This window comes from Platichthys flesus, chromosome 17 (genome assembly GCF_949316205.1).
Source record: "Platichthys flesus chromosome 17, fPlaFle2.1, whole genome shotgun sequence".
NCBI lineage: Eukaryota > Metazoa > Chordata > Actinopteri > Pleuronectiformes > Pleuronectidae > Platichthys > Platichthys flesus.
Genome location: NC_084961.1, coordinates 8509885 through 8529662, shown reverse-complemented (window position 1 = coordinate 8529662; position 19778 = coordinate 8509885). Strand labels below are relative to the sequence as shown.

At 42.6% G+C, this 19778-nt stretch overlaps 3 protein-coding genes across 4 annotated transcripts in view; 2 read left to right on the top strand and 1 right to left on the bottom strand.

Moving 5' to 3' along the window:
• The window catches only part of pag1 (phosphoprotein membrane anchor with glycosphingolipid microdomains 1), a 47725-nt gene extending 37057 nt beyond the window's left edge, over positions 1–10668 (bottom strand). For both annotated transcript variants that reach the window (XM_062409525.1, XM_062409526.1), the window contains exon 1: positions 10411–10668. The gene's annotated coding sequence lies outside the window, so the exon portion shown is untranslated. The remainder of the gene's footprint in view (positions 1–10410) is intronic.
• A 2865-nt stretch (positions 10669–13533) lies between these two features.
• Positions 13534–15831, top strand: mrpl53 (mitochondrial ribosomal protein L53). The gene is made up of 3 exons (XM_062409524.1): positions 13534–13682; positions 14875–14987; positions 15629–15831. The coding sequence occupies exons 1-3, from the start codon at positions 13588–13590 to the stop codon at positions 15745–15747; spliced, it is 327 nt and encodes a 108-aa protein (XP_062265508.1). The 5' UTR covers positions 13534–13587; the 3' UTR covers positions 15748–15831.
• Positions 15832–17319: 1488 nt separating this feature from the next.
• fabp4a (fatty acid binding protein 4a) lies at positions 17320–19049 on the top strand. Its single transcript, XM_062409523.1, has 4 exons — positions 17320–17478; positions 17617–17792; positions 17898–17999; positions 18718–19049. The coding sequence occupies exons 1-4, from the start codon at positions 17406–17408 to the stop codon at positions 18769–18771; spliced, it is 405 nt and encodes a 134-aa protein (XP_062265507.1). The 5' UTR covers positions 17320–17405; the 3' UTR covers positions 18772–19049.
• The last annotated feature ends 729 nt before the right edge of the window (positions 19050–19778 follow it).

Genomic DNA, 19778 nt, shown 5'->3' with positions numbered 1-19778 from the left:
TCGTCTGGGAATCTTAGAAAAACATCAGGGACAAACTGGCCAGGAACTGAGAGGTCCCTCATTTCCCTCAACAATCACATCTTTGTCCTTCCACTTGGCTCAAACATCTTTTCTCTTATTCTATTTACTTATTCATTCAAGACTCTTTCTTATTCTCGGCCTGTGCCACTCTCTCTGCTCTGTAAGTCTTTCTTTTCTCTCCGTCTTCCTCCCTTTATATTCTGTTATTGCCACTGTCTAGTCCTACATAGTGAGGCATATTTACCCAACGCCAGCGCAGGCAAACAAGCAGCCTATTCAAAGAGCTCGGCACTGACAGAGATGGAGAGAGGAAGGAGGAGGCGGAGGACAGAGTAGGAAAACAGAAGGAGACAGAGTAAATTCCCTGGATGACTTGCAGTTACCACTGAGCGATCAATCCCCTCGGTTCAAAGAAACAGTACATGTGCAAACAGTCCTAATAGCTTTAATTGCAGCTTGTTGCAGGTTGTTGCAGTCTGACTCTCGCCCTCCCAGACACACATCACGCTCTCTGGTGACATTAGGGCCCTGCAGTCCATTAAAGAATATACTCCCCGCTGTAAACAGTCATTTGCAATCAGGCTTGAGGCTTCTCTCTGGAGAAAAATTGATAATATCAGGCAGTCATTTCCTCTGCGCCGGCTGGATAATGGCTTCAAACAATCACGCAGTGAGGCAAGACAGAAATCAAAACTGATCACTTCCTTTATTGCCAATTTCAAAGTTAGGGCAGAGTCGCTTAGTGATCAAAGAAATGAAGTTTCTTAGTTGTTTTTTTAGAATTGTGTGTTCAACGCAAAGACAAATCATTTTGTAAATGTGTCATTTTATATATAAGTGTTGCCAACAGACAATAAAAAAATTTCTGACATGACCATGCTTTTGTCTTTTGTCTTACACACACACACACATGCGCGCGCACAGGGAACTGGAGGTGTTCCACTCTCACTGTTGACCCTGCCCTGACCGCAGCCTCTACAGCCCACATTTTCTGGTAATATGATCAGATTTAATGTTGTTGATGCAGTGAGACAGCGGCAGCAGTACAATACATCACAGGCAGTACAACTGAGTGTGTAGAACTGGCACTCCAAAATGAAGGCCCGACATTAAACAGTTTACAGCACAAGACATATTGGATCCATAAATGTCCACCATTGGCCAGGGAAAGCTGCCTTGGCCCTTTGAGGGGACCTGGAGGTAGAGAGCCTAGTGAGCTAGTGTGATGCATGGCTTTTTTATTTAACCTCTGTTCGTCTGTGAACTGCTTCCCAAGTGAGAAGTGAGTGAGTAATGATGCAGGGCTAGATAATACAAATGTGTCTTTCAATGAACTGTGTGAAGTTGAGACATAACAAGGGAGGAGACAATTAACCACTAACGGAATAGAACAGTGTCGGTGGTTGCATGACACATGTCCCACCCCTCCCCCGAAACAGCCAAACGTCTGCTGAACTAGGAACACACAAAGCCAGTTGTTATGTTACACTGACACTTGAGGTCCACAACTGTTTCAACTGAAGTTGGCAGTGAGAGAATATCAGAACAAGAACTTGAGGGACGCACCAATTGAATTTAAAGATCGAACACATAGTTGTTATGGCCTGGTGTCCATTGAAAGTCCAGTTATGGCCCTCAAACCATTCATTTAAGGTCCTGGTCATGTAATGTCGTTAATGAGTGCCTAGGTTGACCTATATTCTCATGGAAAGCCAACAAGCTTGCTAACGGGAAGTTTGCAAGATCAGAGAAAGTATCAAAGGAATGACTGAAAATACAAAATGGCTCTAGGAAGTTTCTTCGGGGGATTGCTAATGAGCAGTAAGCAAGTTTGATTGCACTATTTTACCTCAGGGAGTTTTCTGCTTCTTCAATTCAACTCTTTATCAAACTAAATGATGCACAATACAATAATGAAGAGGTGGAAATGACCCAGAATAGAGAAACTAGCAAAAAGCATGGAGAGCTGTTGAGATTAGTGGTAGCATAATGCCAGCTGGGTAGCATGTTAGTAGTTAGCTCACCAGCTAAGGAGCTCGACAAGTTTCTATCCTACAGACCCATATTTCTGATGCCACCTTGCTTCCACATTTTTAATTTTTTTAAACTGCTAATGGTGTGTGCCATTAATCAAGCACAATAGCAAATCAGAAGCTGGTATGATGCGAGAACAAAAAAAGCAATTAACCAACCAAACAAACATGACAAATAATTAAAATGAAAATAATCATTAGTCCCAGCGAAGCATTACATCGGGGTTTTATTTCCCATTACAATGATGCATTTACAACAACATGAGACTGACTCTGGCTGCAGATTCCTTTCCCATCCACTCAACATTCAGTTCTCCCACCCTCTACATAAAAAAGGCTGATGTTTGACCCTGGAGATCTCCATCTTTCACTTCCCTCATTTCCCCTCTTCCCCCCACACCTGTCTGTTGTTCACCTGCTCTCGCCCCAGCTCGACACAGATGAGTGCAGCAACCTTGGGGAAAACTGTTTGAAAGGCCTGTCCGTGTAATATCAGCCTCATACCAGAGTGCAGGCATAGCAGAGCATGTACCCACACCTTGTTTGTCTACGGCTTATATTAATACGCCGGTGCCTGTAGAGATAACGGGGGCATTTCCTATTATGAGCCAGCCCAGGGAGAAGGGAAGAGGGAGGTACTCTTTAATTATAAGCAGGGCAGACTACATTTGTGTGTGAGTGTTTTTGCATGACTGCCTTCTGGTCAAGATTAATGCAAATGGTAGAGTTAGTTTTCATGTTTTCATGTTTCGTATTACTGCTGCCAAGTTGAGGATTTGAGATAGGATGATACATGATGACAGAAGTAACCGATTTCTGATCTTTTAATCGCTCGAACTCTAATGCTGGCATCGTCAGCTGGTTCCAGGTGTTTGTGCAATGGTTTCCACAGACAATAAAAACATGATAAAGCTAAAGAAGCACTCATACTGTTACCACAATTACACATGTTTGTCCACCTGCCAAAGGAAACGAGACTCCAATGTACGCTGTAGGCAGCTTCGGTTATAAACACAAGTATGCGACACGCAGCTGGTGACACCTCCCTGTCAGCTCGCTCTCATTGTCTCTGGAAGTTATTGCTGTTCCTGTTTAGAGCTTCTCCAATTCTCCATTTTCACAGGATCATTTGCTCAGATAATTGGTTTAGATCAGCCTAAAATCACCACTGCTTTCGTTGAGAGGGCAGAAACAGAGCGGAAATCAACCTTATCTAGCATGTGGAGTGAAAATAGAGACTGCAAGGGAGAGTGATTAAAAATATAGAAAGAGGAATCGAGAGGAGACAAACTGAAGGCGAAATGTGAATAAGTGAGAAATGGTGACAGAAGTTCAGAGGAGGAGGATGAAGAGGAATGGAATGCAAGTAGACATGAGGAGGAAGGACAGGTGAAGAAAGAAAAGGGTCAGGAGAGAAGCAGAGGAAAACAAGGCGGCGGGAATTAGAAGGAGAGAAATCGAACAAACTGACCAACAGGGAGAGTGACCGACAGAGACAGATGGAGAGGAAAGGTGTAAAATGGTGTCAGCCAGTCCAGGGTCCTTAGTGATGTATGGCAGCCAATCCTGTGGCCGAGCCATCCTTCATCTGACGGAGCATACAACCACCCTGCAGAGCCTGAATCCTAATCCCTATTAAGTTTACATGAAATAAACACATGTGGTTCAACTGCATGCATGACAACTACTAAATATATACACACAGAGACGTCAAAGAGTTCAACAACAATCATCTCTTTGTGTTTTATCTTTTCATTATCTGTCCAATAAGCCTCATTCAGCTGCGGCTACCAAACGCCCAAACACATGATGCTGAACCCCCGACCACATGAACACATGATGACTGCAGCACTGACAGAACACTGCCTTATTGTATTATTCCAAACACGGCTATAAAAACACAAAAAAGCACAAGATGAAATTATCACTTGTTCAGAAAAAACGTGATGCCGCGAGAGAAAATCCACAGACGGAAGAAAACGACCAACAGATGTCACACAAAGAAACAATATATTGTTCTCACAATGACAAAACACAAGCAGAACACAGACACGGCTCGGTATGTGCATGCAGACCTTTGTGTGTCTGTGTGTCCAATCTACATGTACACAATGTGTGCATGCATGTGTGCGCCCACGCTGCAGCGTTTTAGTTAACAGTTTGAGTTGAGGATCATCCCCTTGGGCGACATTGTAGCCATCAACCCCTGCAGTGTGTGTGTGTTCGTGTGTGTGTGTGTGTGTGTGTGTGTGTTAGTGTGTGTGTGTGTGCTGCTTCAGCAAAATCTCAAACCAAGGACAGTTTATACACACCCTGTTCACTGAACCACAGCTACTGTTCTTTACAGCTCTCCTCCCAATGGCTCTTAATCATTTGTTCACTTTGTACCTCAAGGTATTTTACGTGACGTATGTTTATCAAAAGTAGAACCACACTTCCCACTAACCCTAGAGCTTCTGCCACAGAGAGGATGTTTCCACTTGTTCCCTCCCAGGCCTTGGCGTCACTCCATTCACACGAGAGAAACCAACGTGAAACTGGAATTATTTACATCAGTGGCACAAGTAGAGCAGAAGCACTGTCAGCGGCTGCAACTCTACTCAGAATTATGATGTTTGCACCTAAGCAAGAAAGATTTGGAGGCATTTTTTTGTTGGAAATACACTCAGGAGCACCAAGGTACTATTGCTGTGTCTATTTCTCCAACAGACTTCTGAGAAGTAAAAAACCTGTTCTCCTTATGACAGTACTTGGTTATCTGGACTAATCTGGACATTCTAAAAAACACGTTCCCCTGTTGTGTTTCTAAAATGCGCCTCAAGAAAAATGACTTCCATTCAAAAGAGTTGGCGACAGAAATCTTAGAGACAGATCTAAAAATCGTATCAGATTTGAAATGAAGCAATCGACATAGCTGAAAAACCAACCTGGGTTCCAACAAGCTCGTCAGGTGCTGGGAGGTCGACTGTGATTCCTTTGGTTAGAGTTCATTCCAAGAGTGGCTTCCAAGAGAAACAAGCCTTTTAATTCTAAGATCCATCTTCATGACCTCTGAGCCACCTTCATGAACTGACGATAGCTACATCCACAGTACCACGTTTTAGTCTTAACGGTTACACCTGGCAGAAAAATAGACATGTGGAAACGATAACACTGTCACCCTCAGTCACATCTGCTTCCTTGTCGTCTGTCCAAGAGAAGAAATCCATGCTCTTACTTTTCACTATTGCTGTTTCTCGTTCTTTTTCTGGAACTACGCAACCAATTGCAGAGTCGACAAACTGCCTCCTGTTTAGACCAGCGGGCAAATGCCAAGCGTATGAGAATGGTCACCTGATATGGGTTTTCAAGTGTGTTAGTAAGGACGGAGATTATTCCTGAAACAGAGCTAAACACTCGTCTGGAAGGAGATAAACAAAGACGTATTAGCACGGATGCAGCTCACGTCTGTGTCATGTGACTGACAGCTCCAGATAGAGCTTTAATCTCTCCAAACATTACACAGCAATGACACCAGAATGTAAATAATTTGAGATACCTCCACCCAGCGTGTGCTTTCCAACACCGGGGGGATGAATACAGAGCGGCCTGAGTTTCCCACAATTCTTGAGAGGAGGGACTCTGATTTCCCATCAGAGCTGTCCCGAGGCGAGCTCAGCTAATCGCATCCACACCCCCTCTTCCTCTGTGTCGAGCTCGGCCTCGCAGCAGCACCGAGGTGAGGTGGGTTTCAGAGCTGCAGCAGAGAGCACACAACACAAACACAGCCGCAGAACAGGTGAATACAAACTGAAACACAATGTTATCCTTGAGAAAATTGCTTCGGGCTGCACTGATAAAAGTGTGTGTGCACGCTCTTGTACAGATATCTTTGTGAGGACCATTTTAAGACTGTGTCCTACAGAGTAAGGACATTTTGACAGGTCCTCACTTTCTGACCCACCTTTGATGGACTCTTCTGGGGATAAAGACTTGGTGTTAGGGTAAGAATTAGGTGTGTGAGTGTGTGTGTGTGTGTGGGGGGGGGGGGGGGGGGGGGGGGGGGGCTAGTCTCAGAATGAACAGGCAGGATTCCAACAACTGTACAACAGGACAAACAAGTCAGGCTTTTGTTGCAGTGTTCCATTTTACAGTGTTCGCACACACACACAAAACAAACACACACACACAAACAAAACAACTACATGTGACATCAGGTATTTCTAAGGTTGGCATGCCTACATAATGAGAGCAGCTGCTTCTTCTCTCAAAAGGTGTTGCTACTTGCTATGGGTGACGCATGTACTGTTTAAAAAAAGACACACAAACACAAACACACACACACACACACACACACATACACTAACTAACTAACTAACTAACTAAACAACTATGTCTGAAACTCCACATTTAGCTAAAGAAAAGATTCCTCATGGTGCGATGACCCGATCCATCATTGATTAACTGGAGCAACGTTTAACATTTTAACTCAGCAGAGTACTCGGGTAGTTTCCCCACTTTGAATATGCGGACAGATGAATTTCCTGGTTTCACTGAGGTGTGGTGAAAAGCTGTTATAATTCGAGCGCCTCTCATCTCTCCTGATTTTGCATATCTGAGGCGAACGCGGCTCTAAACCTGTTGAAGATGCAGAAACTCTGTCAAGTGCAGCCTTTGAAGATAGCGTGCTCGTGTCCCTTCAGAAGAAGAAGAAAAAGAAAAAGAGGAAGAAGAAGCTGTGCAGCTGCTCTAACAACTCTCACAAATGCAATTTCAAAAAGCGTAACAAGTGCCCTTCAAGCTGCACAGAACAAATGAAAAATCAATTCTGCAAGAGTCAATCGTGCTGAGGAGACCGAGGGGAGCAGCAGTGATAACCCGACTGACGCACGAGAATCGCTCCCTCATTTCGTATTCTGCTTATCTGTCATGGCCTCCATCGCATGACTTTATTCTTGCCCAGTCCCCGACTATAATTGAAACGGTTTCATTTGATCTGCATCGTTTGATCTGAACAAGCAGAGGAGACAAGGCACCTCTAATCCAGCTGGAGTGAACAAGTGCAAAGATAAAGAGAAGGATACTTGAAGAGTGTGTACATCCGCCAAGGCCAATGCTCATGCAACACGCAACTTCACCACTAGATGTCACTCAATCCTACACACTGAACCTTTAAGTTCACAAGCAAAATACCAACATTTTGTCTGTCTTGTAGCTTTCATCACCAGAATCCTCTCCTGGAAACACGAGGGGGAATAATTCCATTTAGCTCCTCTGCCTCCAGATCCATGAGAGAACATTTTCTACTTTCATAACAGAAACCTGCTCCTGACGTTTAACAAACAAGTCAGAGCTCTGGTAGTCACAGCAACACACTCTTCCTCCAAACTGGATTGTCCGTCTAATTCCTTGAGATGTGTGTGTGTGTGTGTATGTGTGTGTGTGTGTGTGTGTGTGTGTGTGTGTGTGTGTGTGTGTGTGTGTGTAACAGATGGACGGGGGAGTCAAACAGGGCCGGGTAAATGCAAAAACCTGGGATGCAGAGTCTCACACTCCACTGTTTGCCTACAAATGATGGGGATGGGGTCCTCGCTTGTTGAGGCTTAAGTGAGTGTGAAATGTGTGTCGTCTCCTAAACGACGTCCTATGATGGAACTCTACTTTCACAGCAATCGGACAGAGGGCGATTATACCGTGTCCTCGCAGCAGCAGGACCTCCAGGCCCAGTACAGCAGCATCACTGTGTTCTCGCTCAGCCCACCACACACATCAAGCCCTGATTGATTGAGTCAAATCACAGGCAGCTGTTCGGCCGCCTAAACAGAGAACAGCTAAGGTCAAGATGAAAATGACTTTCCGGAAAGTTATTTTACCACAAGGTCAGAAAACAATGAGCGTTACAGCGTCCTGTGGAGGTTAAATTGTACTGTTTCTAAATTGTTTCCTGAAAGCGATCGACCAGTTTTAGCTGCGTTAATAAACAAAAATCAACATTACAGAGATAGAAATACACGCCAGTGAAGAGGATTGTTCGGAATGCTCATGCAGCCTCTTATCTACTGTCTGAGTGGATACAATAATTAACCAGGTCTAGTGTGGGCATGTCGTTTTTACACATAAACTTTCAGATTAAGTGCATTTTCAGCCCATCTGACTCTTCAGTTTAGTCCGAACCAAATTACCAGACCAATGGATCAAACCTCTGTCCGACCAAAAGAGGTGAACTCGGTCTGGATCAAACCGAACCATGATTTGTTTCACTTGAAATATTACAAAAAAACACTTTTATGGATGGTATAGAGTTTTGGACAAATTGCAGGAAGTTGATACAGCATTAACAGGACGTACCAATGTCATAATAAAGTCTTCAGTGTGCTCCATGCATTACAATCAAATGTAACAAGGACACCAACCTTTGTTTTGGATGTCCAGGGGGAAAAAGTCTCTTTATCAGCTTCATGTGTAGGATCTTAGGAAAGCGGTGGCACACTTCCTGAAACGTATTATTACTTATTCCTATCATCCCCGTATAAGTCAATGGCGGGCGTACCAGACCTTTATTGTCCCGGTACCGACAGTATGAGTGTTAAGGTGGCTTGGTTAATTTTGGGATGAAACTACTGTCTGTTCTTTTAGTTTGGGGAACCATGAACAAGAGGATCCTCATATTAACTCATTTGTTTTGCTCCTCACTCTCCGGCCACACTGGCAACAGCTGCAAGTTAACCCGACCTCATCTCTATCCAAATACCTGCATTAGCAGCGTGATATGAATAACCCGGAGTTCACCCTTTCACAAACATTTGCCGTGTTGCTGTTACTTTAACCTCCACAGGGTCAATCGCTCACAGAGTGACCTGGATTCAGACATTCGTAGACAATCCAGCTTTAAACACTGAACGTGTTGTATCAGCCATGTGATGTTCGAAAAGGGGGGCTTGTTTTCTCTTAGTCATGGTGTCAAGATGTCAGGGAAAAACCAATTTCATTCAATGTTTAACACACAACACAAGGAAGTGAAGTGAATAAACCGGGAAGCAAATTGTATTTGACAAAGTGGATGTCAACTTTCTGTGAGAGCTGCTGCGGGGGAGATGTGCTGCCAATAGCTCCTATTCAACCACTGAGCGAGAGGCTTTCTATTGCTGGCGTTTTGCTCTATGTGCCTGTGCATGTGTGTGTGTGTGTGTGTGTGTGTGTGTGTGTATAAAAAGAGAGAGAGAGAGAATTGCAGGGGGGAAAAGGAGAAAACTCGAGTAGAACTGACAGACTGTGAAAAAGGGTGTTTATTTTTTTGGCAGGTCAGCAGAGAGGAAATTCTTTTTTACAATTAAAGAGAGGGATGTGCGGAGAATCATGTACGTCTGTGTGTGTGTTGGTGTGTGTGTCTCAGCACGTGCGTACAGACATGGCATATGTACGTACGGCATGTGCGTTTATCCATGCATGCAAGACTGTGAGCTGGGCTGTACATGAGGGGAGGCCGTGTACTTGTCAGTGTCAATGAGGACAGTGCTGTTTGTGCACATCTGAAAATGCCCTGGGGGGTCAGCGGCATATACACATGACCATCCATTTACAGTGCACAGAGATAGTGTGTGTGTGTGTGTGTGTGTGTGTGTGTGTGTGTGTGTGTGTGTGTGTGTGTGTGTGTGTGTGACTTGTGCACTCTACTTGACACCAAGGGCTGGGAACTTGATTTGCATCTCAAAAACCAGTGCAGCTGTTTCTCACACTAACGAAAGACCTTATAGTTTTTCATAACTGTTCTGAGCCAAGCCTTAAATGAACCAATCACATGGAGCGGAAAGCAAAGTCATATCTGATTTCCTGGAGGGAATGCGTACGCACTGCAAACTGGGAGGAAATAAAGAAGAAATAAAGACAAATTTAGATAGAATGTGATGGGAATGTTGAGGTCTGTGGTGGTGGAGAACCTGAAGGTAACAGCAAGGTTACATGGTTGTGTTTTATATCCAGTAAAACACAAGGATGGGCCACTGCAGCAGATGATGGGAAAAATAAGCAGGAGACTATCAAGCTCTAAATAAGGAATGTGCAGAGGATTATCAGCTGCAGATGCATTCGGACGAGAACATCATCTTTGCATTTCAATGCATCTGCAGCAGGAACAACAGGGGAACGTGATATGAGGCTTAATTTGGTTTTGCAAAGGCAACAAGTCCCTGCTCAGGCTCCACAGTCACCGCCGCAGGTTTCACTGCGACCGCTGAGGCTGCCGCAGTCACAACTACTGTCAGGGAAGTTTTCCCTCCACACAGACACACACACCCTCACACTCTGATGAATACACAACCACAAGAAAACAGAACTTTAACACACACACACACAAACGTGAAGATCTGGAGGGACTCACCAGTCAGACAGGGGGGAGAGACGGAGGAGGACTCGTCCAGAAACCAGCATTCAGCGGCTGCTTGAAGGAGAAAGTGGTTTTCGGTTCTGTTCACCGGGTGTTTATCTGTCCTCCTCCCGGGGCTGCACCTGAAGAGGAGCGGCTCATGTGTTCGTCGGCGGCGGCTACAGGGAGCGATGAGTCCCGCTGCTCCTTCTCCGGCGCTGGTGTGGACACACCGAGATGTTCAGTTCACTCTGCTCCGCTCCGAGCTCCGCCAGTCTGCAGGAGGAGGAGGAGGAGGAGGAGGGCCAGCAGAGAGTCATGGGAAGTGTAGTCCGCAGCTTCGATGACAGTACTGCATCATGCTGCATCTGTACTGTGGAACGCTCCTCTGCAGCCACTGGAACTCTGGTGTATTTCTCCTCATTCACAAACATATAATCAGTCAATCAATCAAACTGTATCTGTACAGCACATAAAAGGCAAATCAATATATACCAAATAAAAAATATCAAACATATAAAGAAGATAAAAAACATCGATATATAAAATAAAAACGAATGAATGAAACAAAAATTCAATAATAAATCTTTGAAAGGGAATACACACTAAAAGAAATACAAACCGGTCAAAGGATGATGGGAAATGCTATCAAACTGGATCTGGTATTTGATAGCTTCACATCAAATTTCATTACAACATAAAGTAGCTTAAAGACACACCACATAAAAAGAGAAGAGGCCGTGTCTCCTTACTGAGAAGTTTCACATAATGAACATATGTCATATACTGATGAAATAAACTGAATAAGGATATATTATGTGATTGACTGAAGGTTTATTCACTTTTAGGAAATTAAAAAAAAATCTCATTTGATTTATTTCTCTCCAAAATGATGAAAACAATCTATTAATATCCATTACCAACACATTATTACTAGATATAGTAAATAAGAGTATACATGAAATAAACTTTCTCCAAATTTAATAAGAAAACGGTGGCTGATACATTTCCTTGTTTACATCAGAGACAGTTTGAAAGACAGTTTGAGCTCCATGATTTATGACCTTCATTATGCATGTTCCTGACAATCTGTTCAGTTGTAAGAGTAGTAGCATGGACTAACAGCAGTAGTAGTTTGGAAAAGACACGTTAAACAGCCTAAACACGCTATTTCGTTATGAAAACTATTTATATTAAATAACTTGTTGTCATGCTCAGGCCTTAAGGGATGAGACCCTGCCACAAGACAGTACTGTTTTTCTTCTTTGGGGTCAACTGTCCCCTTGAGCATTCATTGTTTCTCAGCGCCCTCTCACCCACTTTCTTATTACTGTAGTACAACTACACTTGTGTACAAGTATGTGTGTGTGTGTGTGTGTGTGTGTGTGTGTGGTAAGGTGGGTGGATGTCGGGTGTGTATAGGAAATGCTTCTGCCTCTCAGTAGCCGTGTGCTTCTAAATTTAGACCCCCAAGCCTCTACTGTCTAACTGTCACAGGCTGGGGTCGGATTGTCGGCCTTTCAGGAAAGAGATTTGCAGCGTGTTGAAGTCAGGATAAATTGTGCGAGCTGGGGCGTGCTGGACATTTTGTGTTCGTCAAACACCCTCGAAAACAGCGAGGCTATAAATAAAAAGCTAAACTGCACAGAAAAAAAAGGAAGTGCAAATATAGAAGAGTTTTACACAATGTGTACATGGGTTGGTTAGTGTGTAATGTTCACTCTCTCTTCCCTCAAGATGTTTCCTGTCTTGGAACTTAATTGTCAGTTCACTGAGAATTCATAACAAACTCACATTTACTTCAAAGTGAGAAGAAATGGCAGGAGTATGAATCCGCCACCAATTGCTTTCAGTTTCCAGCTCATACACTTCCACAGAAGATCAAATTTGACAAGCTTCCCTTCGCAAGAATTGCAAAATGCCTGTTTTGATTTGAGGCTTCAAACCTCTCCTCTTATACGCAGACGCTTGCTCATTTTGCAGATACAATTCAAGCCATTATTGGATTTGACTCAAGTGCTAACTCAGTCAACATTTGAAATGAATTTCCATTACAGACCTTTTATATCTTCTAAAACCTTGATAGGCTTTTGACCTTTTTCATGTGCAGAGAGCAGGAAGTGACAGCGGCTGGGGACCATTTTGTCTATTTGATTATGAGATATGTCGGTTTGATTGTCTATTTGGAGAGCAGCACCTCCTTTATTGACTTAGGGCCTGACCGACCCACCATCCCAATTCTCTTCTTTGACACTGCTTGTCTGATGGTCGCAGGGAGGTGCCACAGTCAGTTTATTTCAGATTCCATAAATGAACTTTGTCTCTTTGTGAAGAGTTTGCTGCTGCGTTCACACCTTTAACTGTGTTCCAGTTAAAAACCACAATATGGTAGTTAATGACGCTTGTAGTCACTCTAATCTACTACTGTGAGTTTCATAGACGACTAATATAACAGGAGAGAGCTGGAACCTGGTCAGTGATGGTTGCAGAAATCCCAAAACTAAAGTCTGATATTATACAAGCAAAAACACCTCATCGCCCTGTGTTGGAAATATGTTTACACACAAGACTCACAACACCCTTTCCATCTATCATCTGTACCGCTTTTCCTTTGAGGGTCACAGAGCTGGAGCCAATCCCAGCTTGGGAATTAGGCAGGAGGCCGGATACAACCTGGACAAGTCGCCAGCAGAACACTGGGAGACACAAAGAAGCTGGGATTCAAACTGGGAACGTCACAACATCACAGCTAATAGATGTAATACCTCACCTCAAAAATACAAGATGCGCCAGGAGAAAGTGTTATTGCATGGACATGAAATATTTATATTTATTTAAATTGATCAGATATGAAGATACCTAAGTGTTTGTTTTGTTTTGTTGGATATTGAGCTTTGGGGGTTTGAGTTTGACGGATGTTTTTAATGTCAAGAAATTAAAACGATGGAACGATTTTCAAGTATGTATAAATAATATATAATAATAACACTGTGGAGGTGGAAATAACCAAACTTATGGTTATGTTACAAATACTCAAATAAACCCCATTGATAACTGATCCCCTTCACCTGTTTACCTGTTTTCTTCTTCTGCCACTCGAACACCTGATTTACTTTAATCCTCTTGCGCCCCCTCGTGGTCTTTACTGAGCAGCACCTGTCTCCTTCGGGGTCAGAGGTCAGCGCAGTAAAGATGGCGGCTCCCACTAAAGCATCAGTGCTGCTGAAGGCTGTGAGGACAATAACGGTCCGGTTCTGTCCGTTCGAGTCCAACGTCCGGTCCACGCGGTAAGAAACGTGTGTGTGATGTGACGGGTCGTGGGGCGGCGCCATCTTGTTTCCGCTGGACCGTGAATCGAAGCAGAATCACGGTCATTAGGGAAACATCAGTGTTTCCAAACAGCAGCGGACACAGGCTGGTTTCATCTGAACGCTGCTGGAGGTCACTGCTAGTTTAACTAAAGTGATTATTACCTGTTTAGTTGAACCTGAAGAGACGCTGGTTCCATCTGCTTGTCTTTACTTTGTGTATGAGCAGCTGGGAGTCTCACGTGTTGTTATGAACTTTATGTTTATATCTCCTTCTCTGTTAAAGCTAATTCCTTATCAATCTATTCGTCTTTCTATCTGTCTATCTATCCATCTATCTGCCTGTCTGTCATTCTGTCTACTGGGTCTATCTATCTATCTATTTAACTATCTATCTATCCATCTATCCACCTATCTGTCTGTCTGTCTACTGGTTATATCTATCGATCTATCTATCTGTCTGTCTGTCTGTCTACTGGTTCTATCTAGCTAACTATCTATATCTGTCTGTCTATCTATCTATCCATCTATCTATCTGTCTGTCTGTCTGTCTACTGGGTCTATCTATCCATCTAACGGTCTATCTGTTAACTGGGTCTATATATCTATATATCTATCATATATACTGTATCTATCTATCAAGGTGAAACATGTTTATAGTTGTGTGATGCCATTAAGCTCCTATATACAAATTAGTTTATAGTCCTGGTGTAATGGTTTTAGAGTATTTGATTTGTCTTGTCAGGGAAATTCAATTTAAGTGTCTGAATGTAAAAAGCTTGTTGTGTAGAAATGTATGTTATTGCAAAGAGTACAACCTCTCCAGTCTATGAGTAAAACGAGATTGACTAACAATCCCTTCGGTACATTCACAGAAATATAAAGACTAAACACTTTACTTGATGAAAAGTCTTATAATATACCATGAAATGTGTGAGGTGCTGTTGGATGTAAACATGACTATTCTGTTCATATAAGATACTGTAAGGTAAAGAGTTAGTGTTGATGGTCACTGAGGTCCAGACAGTCAGTGTTTAACAAAGTGTTTCTTTTATGGGCTCTGGGATTGAAGGTGCTGTTATTGATTCTGTTTTTAAGAAAAACGTAAAATAAAAGTACCTCAAACGGATACTGAAGTGCAGTACTTAGTAACTTTACTTCTGCCCCTCAGGGAGTTTCTGGCTGCGGTGAGCTCAGAGAAAGTCCGGTCGACCAACATGAACTGTGAGGTGACATCCATGGTAAAACATGACCGGTCCGAGCCAATAGTGGATATCACTTATGGTAAGTATTATCTGACCAAGCTACACTGTGTAGGAGTATTTACATGAGCCGGTGTTTGTAATAATTCAAACTGAAGGAATTGAGAAAAACTTGTGAGACGTTTTCGTTGAAAATTTGAAATGACACAAGCAGAATAACAGAAATAGATGTCCACGTGTTTGAATACAATTTTTTACATGAAATTACAAAATTATTTATTGAGAAGAAAATCGTTAGTTTAGTTTTTACATACATTTAAAATGGCAAGAGAAGCCTGTAGATCCCTTTTTAATGTTTTAGCCTGATAAACACCCAGAGCTTGAAGACATCATTGTAACTTGCGACATAGACATGTCTCTTTCAGCATAGACATGTATCTTTGAGACATGTCTATGCTGAAAGACAATATTTCAAAGCAAACAAAGCTGATGTAAACTTGCTTCATAGCTTATGACTTACTCCACATTAACCATCACTCTCCCACACATCGTGAGTCAAGCGCTCACCAAAAGCAGGAATATCTGCCACAGGTCAGCAGAGCTTTGTACGGAAGGAAGAGTGTGTGACTTGACTGTTGCTCGGGGTTAACTGAAGCACTTCTTACACACAGATGTGTCCCTGTGGCTGTGTGAGTCATGTCTCTTTGTCTTGGTCCACCACAGCAGATGGAGAGCGGCTGGTGATGAAGGGGGCACAGTTGACCAGCAGAGAGATGCTGGAGGCGTTTCAGTCCCGCTGCATCGCCAAGGACACGCAGGGAAAAGCTGCAGCAAAGAAGTGACGACCCGTGTGGTCAACTCATCTGTATTTATCTGTGTACATTTATAATAAATATTCATTTATAATAAACTTATCTTGATTTAAATGTGGGGTTTCTGGTGGGAATTGACCTTTGATTCACTGAAGCTACCTAGAAGTTACTTTAGGGTTTTCTGTGTCCTCTTCCTATTAATCACTTGATCTACATTTCGCAACTGTCAACATGAACTTTACTACACTCACACTAAAAATACCAGAATACTGCGAACTCGTACTAAGGGGAAATGGTTTGGACATTCCTGTGTGTTGGGAGAGGCATCAATTGAAATGCGTTATAGTCAGTGCAGGGTCGTGGGGGTGTTTTTGTATGATAGGTCATTTTGCTGATACTAAAAAAAGACCGTTCCAGCATTTTAGAGAACGTTAAGCAAGCTTCAGTAAGCTTATGTGTCATTTGGCAGAATTTTAGATGCAGCTTCCCTGAAAAGAAAGAAAAACACCTTTCACACAGAAATCGGAAATCCTGTCCTCTCCTACTCAATCAGGATTTTAAATACCGGTTATAGCTTCCACATAGATATCCCTTTATCTGATTAGCTGACCATGTTCATATAGGAGGGTTGCTAATTCATGTTTTAAACTTAATAGCTACTATCATTCTCTATAGAGGCAAGTAAAACCGGTACCACCTACCAATAATGTGTTGTTTTATTAGTAAATGGTATATTCATGCAAATAGATATTTTATTTATGAATAAAATGATTCATAAATGGAATAAGTGTTCGGATTATGACATTTGCAGATGATATGAAGATGTTAATGTTTTTTTCTTTTAGCACATGAACAGAAACAACTGATAGAACAACCAGTCTTAGGGATTTTGTGCAATCTTGTCAAACCCAAAAGCGTTTAAAGACTTTGAATAAATTGTATTTGAACAAGTTCTAAATTCTATTAACGATTCGCAACCCAGGGGAATCCTCTCACTGCTCTTCCCATGAAGCTTCACCAGTGGGCCTCTGGTTTATGACTTGTGGGACATGCTGATGAAGCATTCCAACATTTTTTTAGTTCTTTTTCCTTTCAAATGACCATGTGATGAACTTCTCGTAACAAGAAGTTGAGCTTTTCACATTTTGCTTGTAATATAATCCAAAAAAACTGACTGTTCCAACATTTGTGGGGGGAAAATATAATTAAACCAGAGAAACCAGAAATAACATGTGTACATATAATATGTTGAGGGTTAAGGGCAGAGGATGTCACACGTTGTTAGAGCAATTTGTGAATATGGCTCTTTACCAATAAAATGTGATTGATTGATATAGAATAGAAACTAGAGAACAGATCAACAATATATGCCTCTAGAGGAAAATGACAAAAACAAAAACAATACTTATAGTAATAATAATAACACACACACCAACATACAGTAGTCTAAATATAGCCGGGTTACTTGGTGGTTTCAGGGGAAATAGTAGTTGCAGAAAACAGATGATTACAGATGCTGCGTTGCCACCGTGTGACGTCTCAGGCGGTGATTGGCCGCTGCCGTGTGGGTCCGTGTCGGGCTGCTCCTTTAAAGAAAGCCAGTGATCCTGTTCCCACACTGGAGCAGAGTTGAATCAGGAGTCAAACCACGAAGTCTGAGGAGAACACATCAACCAGAGACTGCAAACATGGTCGAGAGTTTTGTTGGGACGTGGAAGATGATTTCCAGCGAGAACTTCGATGACTACATGAAAGCCATCGGTAGGAGAGAGTTACACTTGTTATTAACTTTGGAAATAAAGGATTAAAAATAGTTGGATTTGCAAAATGTGCAAATCCTGCATGTGAATTACACAGAATGCATTTGTTTTAATGTGTTTTGCTCCTTCTTCTCTGCAGGTGTGGGGTTCGCAACCCGGCAGGTGGGGAACAGGACCAAACCCAATCTGATCGTGAGCGTGGACGAGCAGGGGTTGATCTGCATGAAGTCTCAAAGCACCTTCAAGACCACCGAGATCAAGTTCAAGCTCAACGAGCCCTTTGAGGAGACCACCGCCGACGACAGGAAGACCACGGTTAGTGATGGAGCAAAGAGAACTCATCCTGATACAGCCACTGAGTGTTTTCTGTGTCCGTGCATGAGGGTGACAGTTTGTCTCATGATGGTTTCCGCCCCGCAGACCGTGGTGACTCTGGAAAACGGCAAACTAGTGCAGAAACAGAGCTGGGATGGAAAAGACACGAATATCGAGAGGGAGATCACAGATGGGAAATTGATAGCGGTAAGAAAATGATTAATTCACTCAGTTATTCATTTGACTTTGCACATGAAACAAGGAAACTCTGTGAAAACTCCACAGTAACTTTTTACTAGTTCAATTCGTTAATACAGGAGTCTGTAATCAACCAGTTAACATAACCATAACCATTCGATTGATAATAACTTATATTCTACCAGTTTGTCCTTTTTAAATATGTGCTCATTCATATTTTTCCAATACAAAAAAATGCAATTTGATATAAAGTATTTTATATCACATTATAATTAATATGGTGCAAAAAGGACACATTATTCTGTGTCACATTTGATTTTTAACACACTGTGAAAGTATTGCAAAAAATTTTAACATAAAAAAAGACACATTATTATGGACATACGATGAAAATAATGCAATATGTTCACAACCATTTACTGCTAATGTGTATACTGTAATGCCCACATATGTCTAAGAATGAGTAAACATGAAGGAATAATTCATTTTAATGTTACTTTAATACTGTAGCTCCTAATTAAACAAGAGGAAACACTTCATTGTTGTAAATTCCCGAATCTAAAATTTAAGTAAGTGAAGTTATATCATAAAAGTTTTTTTTTTTTTAAAGGACCATAGACATTCCTGTAGGATTACTGCAGGATTAACTCTACACAAATTCTTCAGCCCCAATTCTTCCCTAAATCCAAAGCACGCGCAGGAATTCATCTCCACCTCTTTTTTACAGAAATGCGTAATGGGCGACGTGATCGCGGTGAGGACGTACGTGAAGGAGGCGTGACGGAGGTCGTCCCCCGGCCCTCGGCCCGCTCCGTCGGATGCTACTGCTGGATGACAGGCTCAGTTCAATGAGCGTAGCACCAAGCTAACATCCACGGCGTGTGTTCTGCCCCTCTCACTCTCTCTCTCTCTTCACTGTGTTGCCAAGAAAAAAAGAAGAAGAAAAAAAAAAATCACATTTCTGTGCCTCTGTCTTCCAACTTGACACATTTGGGTTCATTTTGGAATTGTTGTGGTGATTTGAATAAAAGACCTTTGGGAAATTGTTTCTGTCGAGAATGGTGTGTGTGTTTGTTTGTGTGTGTGTGTGTGGTTTGAATCAATGTCAAAGCAATGTCAGCAGTTCATTAGGTCACGCTGAGGAATGTGTAGAGAAAAGATAGGCCCTAATGGGAACATACCAACCGAATCTGACGAGCTGGTTCCTGACTTTAATGGTTTATTCCCAGGCTCCTAATTACTCCACTTGCGATCACATTTTCCAGCTGCTTTGCTTTTTTTTTACTCTTCCAGAAGACATAAAGGGTCCGAACATACCCCCCACACACACACACGCACACACACACACTCAAAGGTCAAGAAGCCGACAGTGGTGATGGATGATGAGCGCTGGCAGGAGCTCTCAGAGGAATGTGAACTCGGATTTAGAAGAGAACGGCATCATGCAGAGAGTTCAGCGAGGTAACGGGTTCCCTCTTCCTTTTTAGGGAGGTCGAACATTTCCCATCGCACATGTATTGGCAGCTGCACGTACAGTACACGAGCAATCCAAAAGCAATATGGCTCGTCCCCGTAGAGGTTGACGCCTTTGGCTGCCGCTCAAATGTGTGTCAATGTGTTTGTGTGTGTGTGAGTTGTGAGTGTGGGATTGTTCCAGAGACCACTGCTACTTTCCCATGACAGGAAAAAAGGAGACGATAGCGCTGATTGGACGTAATGGCCAAAGCAGCTGAAAACAGGTGGCGGCTGTGGGCTCCTGTCCCCCCCCAGTGCGGACAATGGTACCAG

What these genes read in the sequence shown, in the direction of transcription:
- fabp4a (XM_062409523.1), top strand. Translation starts at nt 17,406, where the DNA reads ATGGTCGAGAGTTTTGTTGGGACGTGGAAGATGATTTCCAGCGAGAAC. An exon ending in TGACTACATGAAAGCCATCG is followed by an intron (nt 17,479 to 17,616) that starts GTAGGAGAGAGT and finishes TCTTCTCTGCAG; the next exon opens with GTGTGGGGTTCGCAACCCGG. An exon ending in CCGACGACAGGAAGACCACG is followed by an intron (nt 17,793 to 17,897) that starts GTTAGTGATGGA and finishes TCCGCCCCGCAG; the next exon opens with ACCGTGGTGACTCTGGAAAA.
- mrpl53 (XM_062409524.1), top strand. Translation starts at nt 13,588, where the DNA reads ATGGCGGCTCCCACTAAAGCATCAGTGCTGCTGAAGGCTGTGAGGACA. An exon ending in TCCAACGTCCGGTCCACGCG is followed by an intron (nt 13,683 to 14,874) that starts GTAAGAAACGTG and finishes TCTGCCCCTCAG; the next exon opens with GGAGTTTCTGGCTGCGGTGA. An exon ending in AATAGTGGATATCACTTATG is followed by an intron (nt 14,988 to 15,628) that starts GTAAGTATTATC and finishes GGTCCACCACAG; the next exon opens with CAGATGGAGAGCGGCTGGTG.